The 12,318-nt window shown below is 34.9% G+C and overlaps 1 protein-coding gene across 9 annotated transcripts in view; it reads right to left on the reverse strand.

The window, feature by feature from the left end:
* Window positions 1-12,318, reverse strand: part of TENM3 (teneurin transmembrane protein 3) — a 1,405,686-nt gene that overhangs the window by 97,252 nt on the left and 1,296,116 nt on the right. For all 9 annotated transcript variants that reach the window (XM_077144566.1, XM_077144565.1, XM_077144570.1 and 6 more), the window contains one exon: window positions 6,564-6,749. In XM_077144566.1, coding sequence (XP_077000681.1) covers window positions 6,564-6,749 — 186 coding nt within the window. The remainder of the gene's footprint in view (window positions 1-6,563; window positions 6,750-12,318) is intronic.

The following is a 12,318-nucleotide window of genomic DNA, read 5'->3' on the forward strand; positions in this document are numbered from 1 at the left end:
TATTTATTTAGAATAAGAAAAGAAATCACAAAAAACAAACCTTAAGCTGATTAGAAACCACAGACAGCAGAACAGGCACATAACAACCTTTACTTATTAACTGCCTGACATGTTTCTAATATACATTTTTTTCTTACATTTTTGGGTCTACATTTACTCTCTGATTGCCTATTTATACGACTATGATTTTGTAATATTTTCTAGGGAGAGAATAGAAAGATAATGCAATATTTATGTAACCATGTGGTTGTTAAAAGCAGTTTTCACTTACTGATAAGTTTAGAAAAGTTTCTTTTGGCTTCATGATTTGTCATCTTGCTGAATGAGGTGAAGCCAAGTGCTTCTAAAAATGGTTTTATTTGTAGGAATGACCCAGTGCCCTACCCATAACCACGTGGTTCTGGGGAAATGATGAATAAAATATTAATAAAAATGTAAAAAGACATTTTTAGAATTTCTATATTTATATTATTATGAATATGATTTACAATTGGGAGAACATTGTAAAAGGTTAAAAAAGTTACTGTTTCAGGAATTTAAGCCTTTGCCAGAGTAGTCATTTTTCCCCCTCAAAACTGTCACTGATTTTTTATTTTAACAATTTAAATACTATTCTTTCACCATTATCCTGAGAAGACTCAGGACAGGAAGCCTAAATCTGCACACATGGTCTCCTCTCTCTCTTCCACCCTTCTAGTTTAGTAGACAACTCTCCAGCTATGCATGCTTCATTTTCAATTTCTAATCTCCAGCATCTGACAGCCCAGCGCAACCGTGGTATTTAACAGAGGTGTGCCGGGTACTGTATGGCTACGTTTTTTCTGAACAAACAAAGCATGTCTTTGTGATCATTAATGATCTTGTTTCCCAATGTACTGAAGAATTAGAATAAAAACAAATAGCTGGTCTTTTGTAGCTTAAAGGAATTAGGATTTCCCATAGGCCAAATTTCCATTTGAATTGCCTGAAAGTACATGAAAATCAATGTAGCTCAATAAATAGCTCTGTGTTTGAGACATTACTAGAAGAAAAATACCACAATAGACTGCCCTTTTTCATTGCGTGCTTTTAGAAAGCAGCGCCTCTCTACACCCCAGCCCAAACATACAACCTTGTTAAACCACATCCGTTCTGATAACTAGGTTACTTTTTATAACAGTAAAATGGAAATTTCATTAGCTCTTTGAAGTGAATTCCTTGAGCAGGGATTTTGTTTTGCTTTTTAATAAAACTTCAGCACCCCAAACACTGTCCGTATTTTAGTTTTTATTATTTATACTTAATAACAAAAACTCTAATTTATTGAACACTATTTGCTAGGTACGTTATTAAGTGCTTCACATTCCAGTATTTAATTTTAACAATCCTGTGAGGTACCTGATATTCATATTTCATATGCAGAAGCAGACTCAGAGAGGATCAATGACTTGCCCAAGGTCACTCAGTATGTAAATGGTGCAACAAAAGTCAAATTCCTAAACATAAAAATATTTAATAGAGTATTCTGCCTCAAAATCCCATGGAAATAGATATTATTTCCATTTTACATTTGAAAAATAAAACACAGGCTATGTATATTTAAGATAAAAGCTATCATACTAAGTAAATAACGGAACTTAATTCTTATTTCAAAACCCATCCCTTTTTCATTATGTTATACTGACTTTCATAAGAGGTAGTACTTAATAAATATCACATAAGTGATATTCAATAATTGCTCAATGGAAAACAAATTAATTAAAAGGTGAAAGGTAACTGATGTATGTAAACTACCTACAAAATGGACCCCAAGAGATCTGAAAAAGTACAGATCATTTCTATTATTTAACGCCATAGGAAAAATAAAAATAAAGCAGTGAAGTGGAATTAAGAATAAAAAAGGAACCCCAATGGTTAAATTGTGTAATTTTCCAAATAAAGCAGAAACTATCAATAGCTAAAATCAGAATCGCAAGAGATCTCGAGGGGTTCTTCAGATAGGGCCCCTATCTAAGACACTTAATCCTTTGGGTTGATGGATGGAAAGAAGTTATAAAAAACATTTTCCTCCTAAAAACACTATTTAAACAGTAACAGAAAGAACAAATAAAAACCCAAATGTTTCATACCTAAATTAACTGTAGGATTGTTAAAGCTTATTGGGATGAAAATTTCAAAAATTTCTTTAGGAGCTGTTCCAAGATTTAAATATGCTCTCCAACCTGATGTTTTTCATTGTATCCAATCAAAATTTATACAATCTAAGTCCATTTTTATCTCCTGGAGAAATGGAAAATGCCAATCAGGCTCCAGAAGACAATTCTCCCACTTACAGAGATCTGAGACTTCTCTTTCTCTATAACAATTCTCCATGGTAGATAATCAAATGTGCTATTCAACTTTTTCCACCCTTTTAGAACACAATCTCATATATAGCCTCAAATGCTCTCAGATTCAAAATGATGCCTTTAGGGGAAATCTTTTCAACAAATGCTAAAAAGAATGGTTCTGGGGGGAAGCCACAGGTTAGCTAGACTCACAATTTGGTAGTTAGGATTTATCATTACTCAGGAAACATTGTGAGTATTGCACTTAAAACTTATTGATTCTAGCTACAAACATCTGCTCAGCAGAGGCTGGCAGGTTATTTGCTCTGCTTCTATGGCTAATTAACTCCAATCCCAGGCCAACAGGACAGCACTTCCTCTCACTTTTCCTAGACAAGAAGAAAGAGCTCAACCAAATGAGTTGCCTTTACATGGTTACATATTTTAGTTCCAGTTAATAATGAAGTTATTGAATTAGGCCAATATTAGTAACCCCTACTTCACAGATCTGACCTTGACCCACCACTTCAATTCTCACAGTACAGAACCATTTAAGAATTTCAATATAGACAGCTATATAATATTCTAATTATGTTTACTTTTATTTAAAACAGTTAACTATAGTTAAGATATTTTAAACTTGCCTCTGAATCTTCTAAATATTCTTATATCTTTTCTACCACATGAGAACCGAAAGTAGGCATATAATTATTTGATTCTTTTATGGAATGGTTACATACCATTACACATTAACGTAGTTGAACATGTGCCTACTTTATTGTTTTTGTTCCAGTGCTAATAATATTAATCCATGTTTCTAGCAAGTGCTGGTGCTTATTTGATGGGTTTCAAACATTTAATTTTTCTTTTTCTTTATTTACAAAAGGGTCCAACAATCATAAATGCTTCTGGGGGAGTAAGGGAGAAATATTTATTTTAATTAATATCACTAAAAGTAAAATGCCCCTTAGTTCTATTTTCCATCTGCATGCATCATTAGTCTAAGTCTAACTCAAGAAAGGTGAGACCTGGGACAGTGAACCTGCAGGTGAATAGGCCTGTTTTGCTAAGCACATGACTTCATAATGAGAAGAAAATATGAACACGCTATTAAAAATATCAGAATGGAATCTTACAGGTAGAGAGGATATTAAGTGAATACTTTAAATTCATAATCTATTTTACTATCAAAATGTTGATTGTTTTTTGAAGTCATGGACTGAGTTTATGAAGACAGTAAGATGATGAATGAAAAATATTCTTTGCTTTCTACTGGGAATTTTTGTTTGCTTCTAACTGTTTAATATTCTCCATCTCTCTTTCCATTAACCTCCCTGACTGCATTCAATGAGATGGGACATAATATGGTGAAAGAAGAAAATCTCACTGATTTATGAATATTTGTTTATAAAGTGGCAGATTCTGAGCTAGGAGTCTAAGTGCTGAAATTGAGAGGAAATACACAGCAACAGTAACTATACTGAATGAGAAAATGCACAGTAGTTTCCTCGTTGTTTAATCAGTGGCTCATAAAGCCGTCTTTTAAAATGGCCCCTCAGGCTTCATGGGGACATATGCACAGTTAGTAAGTAGACAGGGAAAAAGCAACTAGAGCTTTGTATGCCAAAATCTAGGAATAACCAGTTCTAATAATATAAAAGATCAAAACAATGATTTAAAGGTTCTCTACACCTTTTAAAAGGTTCACTTCCAAGATTTATTTTTAAATGAAGCAGGTCCTTTGTTTCCACATTGTCACTACATGGAGTATAAAAACAACAAAATAGAATGAAACAATAGATAATGGAATTATTAACAACCACAGCAAAATATGTATCATAATAAAAAGACCTATTACCAACAAAAATCCTGTTTATGCACAGATGCCTGGAAAGTTGTAGAAGAACAGCTCCTCCATGGGAAGCTATTAACTGTAATACTGCCAGTCAGTGAGGACAACAATAGGAAAATTTGTTGCATAACTGCTGGTCAACAAATTAAATCTATGTATGGATCACTTTATAGTACACTTCCTGTTTTCCAAGCTATATATATGTTTGTTGTACTCCCTAGTATACATACACATAGGTCAAATAAATAACATTTCTTTCTCCAGCTGGAGTTAGTTCACTTCTGATCACAGAAGGGTGTCATGTCATCATAAAATATGAGGGAGGAGGATTAAATATGTTTAGATCTTAGATATTTTTCTTGCCCTGCCTCTGGTGCATGGGCATTCTGGGATTTGGAGCATGGAGCTATCTGATCACAGGGATATTGCATTATCCTTTGTCCACAGAATGATACAAATCTTGTCATTTGTTGTCAACAAAAAAGTTGTCAAGTTTTTTCTTCCTTACTGAGCTCATATGAACAACATGCTGCATCACCTTTTGAAGCCTCTCTGTGAAGGAGTAGAAAAGGGGGGAAATCTTGGGGGTGATGGGAAGTAGGGGAATACATGATGTTTTAAAAAGCCGTTCCAGAGAGTTTGACCTCACTTTTCTCACACCTTCTTGCCATTTAAGAGACTGTTTGAGAATGATGAGCTGCACTGAAAAACAAGGTCTGCACATGGCTTACTTTTCTCCTCCTTCAGTCTGCATTTGGCCAGTGTGCATCTGGAGCTGACTTCGCCGGGAATTAGCACAGAAGTGGGGTTTCCCAGTCCTGGGCAGTGAGCCTAGGACGCCGTGCAGACCACACAGGACTGCTGGCTAGGAGGGTGCTGCAGACCCTTGGAAGGGGATCCTCAGCGGAACTTGACTGCCCTCTACACTGAGAAGGTTGTTTTGCCTGCCTGGAGCACTGAATACCAGCATTTCTTCTGGGAGTTTGGAATTTTGGTAGTTGTGGCTAAGAGAGAATACCTCTGAGCAGACCCAATAACAACCCTAGATGCTGAGTATCAAACTTGGGTTTCCCTGGGTAGAAACACTGCCTGCATGTTAATGTATTTTACTGCTGGAGAAAGGGGCGTCTTTACGTGACCTCTCCCAGCGGGAGAGAAAAGACCATAGGAGGCCTGCACACGCATTTCTACAGATTCTGCCTGATGCGTCTTTCTCCTTTATTGATCACTGTAATAAACTACATCCATAACTACAAACGTCTGTGAGTCTTTCTAGCAGACTGTCAGACAGGTCGGTGGTCATGGGACCCTTGAAACAGATGTCAAAGATGTTAATAAGAAAGAACATTACTTGAAGTTGGAAAGATACAATTGTGAGTTTTTTTCCATGACAAAAATCCTGGCTAATCAATTTCTGTAAGAAATAAAGTGAAGTGCAGAATACTTAATAGAGACATTGGAAGAAAAAGTCCTTTAAGACACCTACACTCTTCTCAGCAGTTTTATCAAATTTTACCCTAAGGACATAAAACAATGTGGAGAAACCCAACCTCCAATTCTGAAATGTTTGTAGGATTGTGTCATTTGTAATTAATACTGTACACTTTCACTGAAGTAAGGTAGAACTCCGTTACTTCTACTGCATTTTTCAAAGACTGAAGGTTAATTCCAATGACAAAGACAAAGGGTACCTTGAAAATACCATACTATAATGTTCTGAATCCTTCTGTATCTATGCTAAGTACTATTTATGTACTAACATTTCAATCTTAAATACCTGTTTGTTTTATTTAACCTACAGATTTCCATATGTCGTCCTGTTTTAAAAAAAATGTTAAGCATATAAATTTGTTTAAAAACAGCTAGATCTGTACATTTTATACTACTTTATCTTTCATGGTATTTATAAGATAAAGCAAAAAAAAAAAGTCAAACCCCTTCAAAGAGTCAAATATATTTACAAGGGTTAAGATGTGTGACTCTGGAATCTATAAAGGCCAACAAAGGCATATATATGAAATTCTGTTTGCTTTTTTAAAAGTAAAAAATATGGCTAAGGCTGCTAATTATTAAGAGAGGTGATGGCAACATGGAACACTAAGAAGTAATTATGTAATGAAAATTTACGTATAAATAAAAAATAAAATCTTTGTTTATGTGAGTCCATTTTTGTGGCCAGCACAAAAACATAATGAATTAGTAGTTCTTATTCCTCAAACTTGTGACAGTTCTAAAAAGAATCGAATTATAAAATGATAACCTTATTTTAAAAGTAATTTTTTTTAACAAAAGTTGAGTAAACAAATAATTTGAAGAAATAAGCTTTTCTCCAAGCTGGAAAAATGCAAAACAATCTGAGCTCTTAGTTTCATATGGAGGAGAGAGACAAAAGTGCAGCAGCCTACCAATCGTGCAGTGCTCGCCATTCCATCCCTGGCTGCATTCACACTTGCCGTCTTTGCAGGTTCCGTGTTCCGCACAGCGGGGGTGGCAGGCTCGCTGGTTACATGCTGGGCCCGTCCAGCCCTCTTCACAGCGACAGGTCCCCCCGACGCACACACCATGTGAGCCACAGTCCACGGAACATATTTCTGTATTGGAAAAAGGGGAAGCAGAGCAAGATAGAAGAGTAGGGGAGAATGAGAAGCAAAGTTAATAAGCAGTGCTGCATCTTAAGCTCAATTTGTTATGGTGAAAAACCCAATCAATGAAAATAAATCAAAAGTATTTAATTTTAGCATTGATTACTAAGAGTTAGAAATGGTAGAATTTTACTTCTTTAGGCATCATTTAAGATTTTATATGCTTCCTTAATCATGCATAAAATATGCATGGCAATTTTGTTATGAGTAGTTTCCTAATTTAATACATACATATATGCACATATATCCAAAGAGTATCTTTCAGCAGCCAGTAACACAAAACACACACACACATATCAAATAATGAAATCTGTGACATTTTTCAGGTATTGACCAGAATTTGGACTTTGCACATAGACAGCGAGAACTGAAAAGGGATTATTTCTAATATTGTCATTTAAAATTTTTAATTATTCAGAAATTTCTATTAAAAAGGACCTACTACGGTGAATACATTAGTTTGCTTCTGACACACAGATGTGCTGGTCAAATAAAGCATATTTTTGTTTTTCTTATTTAGTAAATTTATCCTGTTGACAAGTACAAGTTATTTAGCTCACATAGTAGAAAACCATTTTAAACATTTATATAACTGTTGATTCATCATTTGAAAAACAATGTTTTCAACACTAGAATTACTGAAAGGAGCACAACTGATCAAATGGCTTCAAAAACTATAATAATACCTAGGTAGGCCTTTAACAAGAATTCAGATTTTGAGATAAAATTTTTCTCTTAAAACTTTTCAAAAAGCTTTACTTAACTACATTTCTTTTGAGAAGAGAGAGAGAAGAGAGGAGAGAAACACAGAAAAAGAGAGAAGAAAGGAGACTTGAAGGGCATTTTATTTTTTATACTTTATGTATAAAGGTAAATAAGTTTAATTATAGTTTCTTTCTTCCTAAGATTATAAAAATTTTGTTTCGTTTTGTTTTTTATAAAAATAAAAAAATCAACAACAGAAACATGAAATAATTTCTAATGAATAGGAAATGGTTTGGAGCCTTAAATTATTTTTTTAAATAGTAACTATATAGTTCATATGCTTCTTTTTTCCTCATTTACTGCCTAAATGACACTTCTTAGGTACTATACTTTTCTGTCTCACAGTGCCGCAGAATTTTAAACATTATTATTAAAGCACTATGAGAGTTGTAACATTTGTTATGAACAATCAGCACTATTAACTGGAAGACAGTAGTATATGTTATTTCTGTCTCCTTTGAATTAAATATTTGATTAAGAAATTTAAGATGGTTTGATTAACACCAGAGCAACATAATATCAACTCAGCTCCAAAAGAGAGAGGTTTCTTTCTGAGGTTCCCTTTTCATTCAATCTAATCAATTTTTCATTAGGGTGAAGGTGTTTATCAGCATTTAGCACACTAGCTTTGAGCAAAGTGCGTCAATCTTTGTAATGAACTTATTAATTAGAGTTAATTTAATTGAAGTGGAGTTGAAGGGCTAATTAATGGACAAACTGCTGATGAAGATAGAGGAAAGCTCTGTTGCTTTCAAACCTATGAACTTTCTGATGGAAATAATTCATTTCTTCTTTTTTTTAAGAGCTTAACCAAATGTTTCTCCAGGTGTGAAATCTACTGCATTATTGAATTTAGATATTTGAAGGTCATTTCCACGACAACAATAGAGGTAGATGGTAAAGTGTTTTCCTTTTGGATTCCGCTAGTTAGAAATTCAGAATTATACTGCTAGTAAACTTTAAAACACACATATAGATTAACAACAATGTTTTTATTAGTTCTCAATGAAGAACTGTGCAACGGCCAGATATACTTGAGGCACTTGACCCCAGATAAATTCACAGGATGAGCATAAATATATTTGAGAGCTTTTCTATTCATTCTAAGTAAGTTTTCTATCTTTTTTGCAACTAATAGCAAAGATTAATAAAGATTTTTCTGTATTTAATTACTTTTTTAGGAAAACAGTGTTGTATTCAGTATTCAACATACACCTATTAAGGACAAGATCTCTGTTCACTATGACTAAAGTCATTTGGTTACAAGGAAAAGATTTTCAACTATCAAAATAATTACATCAGCATGAAAAAATTAGTGTAAGTATGTAAAATAATGATAGGTGATTCTGGCAGTCAATTTTGTCTCTAATTAACATTTATATAATTTTTGCTCTTCATAGCAATATAACTTTATGAACAGGACTAAATTATACTTTAAGTTATTTAGTAATAGTTACAAACTACTCTTTATAAAATAATTCAGGTACTGCATTACTGAAATAAGTGTTATACCTGCTTTTATATGAAATATAAAGGGGTTATTTTGCTTGCTCTTCTCCTACTTGGGTAATTGTGGGAAACAAATCAGAATGACAATATTACAAGCAAGTGTTATTTTACAGCTAATATTTTTATGCCTATTTTAATGATGGTGACAGAAGAGACTTGAACCCAGTAGCTTTCATTATATAATTATAAAAGTAATTATACCTACAAAATTAAATTAGTTTTTTTTTTGCATAACAATCTTTTAGTATAGAAGCCAGAAATGTAAATAAAAACTCAAAAGAAAGATCTAAATGCATATTTCGATCCTTGTAATTATGAAGCATATTTTTAAAATGGAGAACAAAACAAGTTAATGAATTATTAAATAATGCCATGCACCCATAGCATGGGTTGGTAGATAATTTCTTAAAACTCCTTACTGAGCCATTCAAGGTCTTCTATAATGCAGCCTGTAATTATTTTTTTACTCTTATTAATTCTACATGTTGTTTGTGTTAGCAGTCATGAACTTTCTAACCAGTTTTTGGTTCCCCAAACTATCTGAATCAGTTAATATTTCTAGGAAAGCAGTAATAATAAACATATTATAAACCTCTTCTGCCTCCAGAAGAGCAGCAGATAAATGCTGATTTGGATTTATAGGATAGCAGAGATGTCACCTAACTTTCTCACAATTCCAGAAAAGAGTATTTGTAGCAATTAATAGGTTTTTTTCTTCACTGAAAATAAGCATGTGAATTGGCTACTTAGCAAGATTTCATTTAGTTTTATGCCATTAAGTCATACTAACAAATGAAAAGGTTTGCATTTTGTAAATTTCATATTTAGGGAATCATATTCAATCAATATCTTTATGTGGAAGTTGCTCTGAAAGGATGAATTAAGTTTGACAAACTACAATGAGCTTTTTACTAGTAATGTTAGTACTAGTGCTACATACCATTACTCTGACCACCACCTTTGAGTGCTTAGTGTGTGTAAGGCACTCTTCTAAGTGATTTTCACATACTAACTAATTTAATTCTTACATCAATTTTATAAGGTAGTACCGTTATTATCCCCATGTCACAGATAAGGAAACTGAGGCACAGAGAAGTTCACTAACTTGCCCAACCTCATGCAGTTGGCGAATGGCCAGATCATGTTCTCAACCACTAATAGGTAAACAGCAGGGGTTAGAGAAGAGGGCAAGTTAGGAGTAGACCGCCCAAATGAAACTAAGCTTTTTTTAAAAAATATTTTTTATTGATGTGAAATTCACATCATAATGTACCATTTTAAAGTACACAATTCAATAATATTTAGTGTACAATTCAGTGGTATTTAATGTATTCACTGAATCTAAGTTCCAGGTAGGATGTTATTATTGACTAAACAACACTAATAAAATCTGTCCTTTTCTTTCTCCTTCCTCACTCCTCTACTTCCTCTTCCTCCTCATCTTCCTCCTCCTCAACATCTACTTCTTTTATTTTTTGGTATCACTTATATTTGCTTACATGGTTTAGCATCTGCAACAAAATTCTTCCCTTCTCTCTCTTTCTCAGAAACCTCCGGTTGCCCCCGCCCCACAGCGGTCGGCCCACCCCACAGTGGTTGCCCCCACCCCACAGCGGTCGCCCCCACCCCACAGCGGTCGGTCCACCCCACAGCGGTGGCCTCCCCACAGCCCTTACCTAGCCAGCCCCGTCCCTCCCTGACTCCCGGCCTGGCTCAGCCCCACCAGGCGCTCCCCGGCAGGCGCCCTCCCTGCAGCCCTTCACCTTCTCTCACCAGCTTCTACATTTGGATTTTTCAGCAAATCCTGCCTACTTTTCCTTTAAAATGCCCCTCAGATTGATCCTTTTCATTTCTCCTGGCTCCCAGCTAATGCATGCTCTCACCACCTCACAACTACGGCGGTGGGAGCCCTCACCTGGTCTGCCCGCCTTCAAGCCACCCTGGGCACCCCCTCTGACGTCATCCCGCAGGTGGGTCTCCTAAGGCCCTGCGGGCAGCGCTCTGGCGGCCTGTCATTATTGGGAGTGAACTCCCCCTCGTCTGAAACATCATTTCTAAAGTGCAGAAGCTAAACTACTGCCCAAAATCGGGCCCAACCCAATTCTTACCTCTGTACACTACACCCCGTTTACTGCCCCACGCACGTCATGCTATCTTTCACAAGTGCATCTCTGCTGATGATTATAACAACATTTACAATGTCCTCTGATTAAATTCATTTCATACTCAAGGAAACTGAAAGATAGAGTAATCTGCTTAAGGGTACATAGCTATTGACTGTGAATACAAGGAGCCTGGTTTCTGAGTCCATGCTCCTAAGAACCTCCTAATACTGCTCCCCCGGGTCAATAATGTTCCTTTTTCCTTTAAACTGCCATCTTTAAATGAAGACAAGGAATGAGAATGAGGGTCTCCTTGAAAACTTTCATCACTCATCAAGGTAAGATAACTTCTTTGAATGTTCATTTCATATTATTCTATGTAACATTCAATATAACATCAAACTGTAATAGATTGGCTTTTAATTATTTCACGTGCTCATCTTATCACCCTAATTAAATTTTAATCTCCTAACCTAGAACAGTATCTTTGCAAACTGTGGGGCCTATTAGTGAGTTATGGAATTAATTCACGGGTTGCATCAGCATTTAAAAAATAGACTAGACTTGAAAAAAATATCAGTGTGTATCACTTTGTAAAAGTTTTCTTTCAGCCAGATTATTATGTGCATATGTATGTATAGTAGGTCACAACGTAAAAAATTTAAGACTATAGGTCGTGCTCAAAAAGTTTGAAAGTCACCGTTTGGCAGGAACAATTTGTTCTTCTTTTTTATCCCCATAGAACCTAACACAGTGGCATGTACCTTACCTTGTAGGTGCTAATGATTTGGGTGACTAAAAAAATTACTATCTGCTGTTGTCATTATAAGCATATTATTATAATAAAAAATTCTGTGTTGGACCATTAAACATGTCAACATATATATGTCTACATATACACACCCCTCACACAAGTATACAATTTATTGGGATCATGTTTAGCTTTATGTTGTCAAATAATTTTTTTTAATTGAGCCATCTTCATTTATGAGATAATGTGCTTAAATCTCCCAGCTGTACTTGGGCTTATTAGAAAGCTAGTTTGCATTAGCAGTTCCATACAGTGAGAGTTAAGCCAGGGCATCTCAAACAGATGAAAGATTATTCTTTCCAATAATACTAAAGGGTAAACGTTTAATAAT

This window comes from Tamandua tetradactyla, chromosome 26 (assembly GCF_023851605.1).
Source record: "Tamandua tetradactyla isolate mTamTet1 chromosome 26, mTamTet1.pri, whole genome shotgun sequence".
NCBI classification, from domain to species: Eukaryota; Metazoa; Chordata; class Mammalia; order Pilosa; family Myrmecophagidae; genus Tamandua; species Tamandua tetradactyla.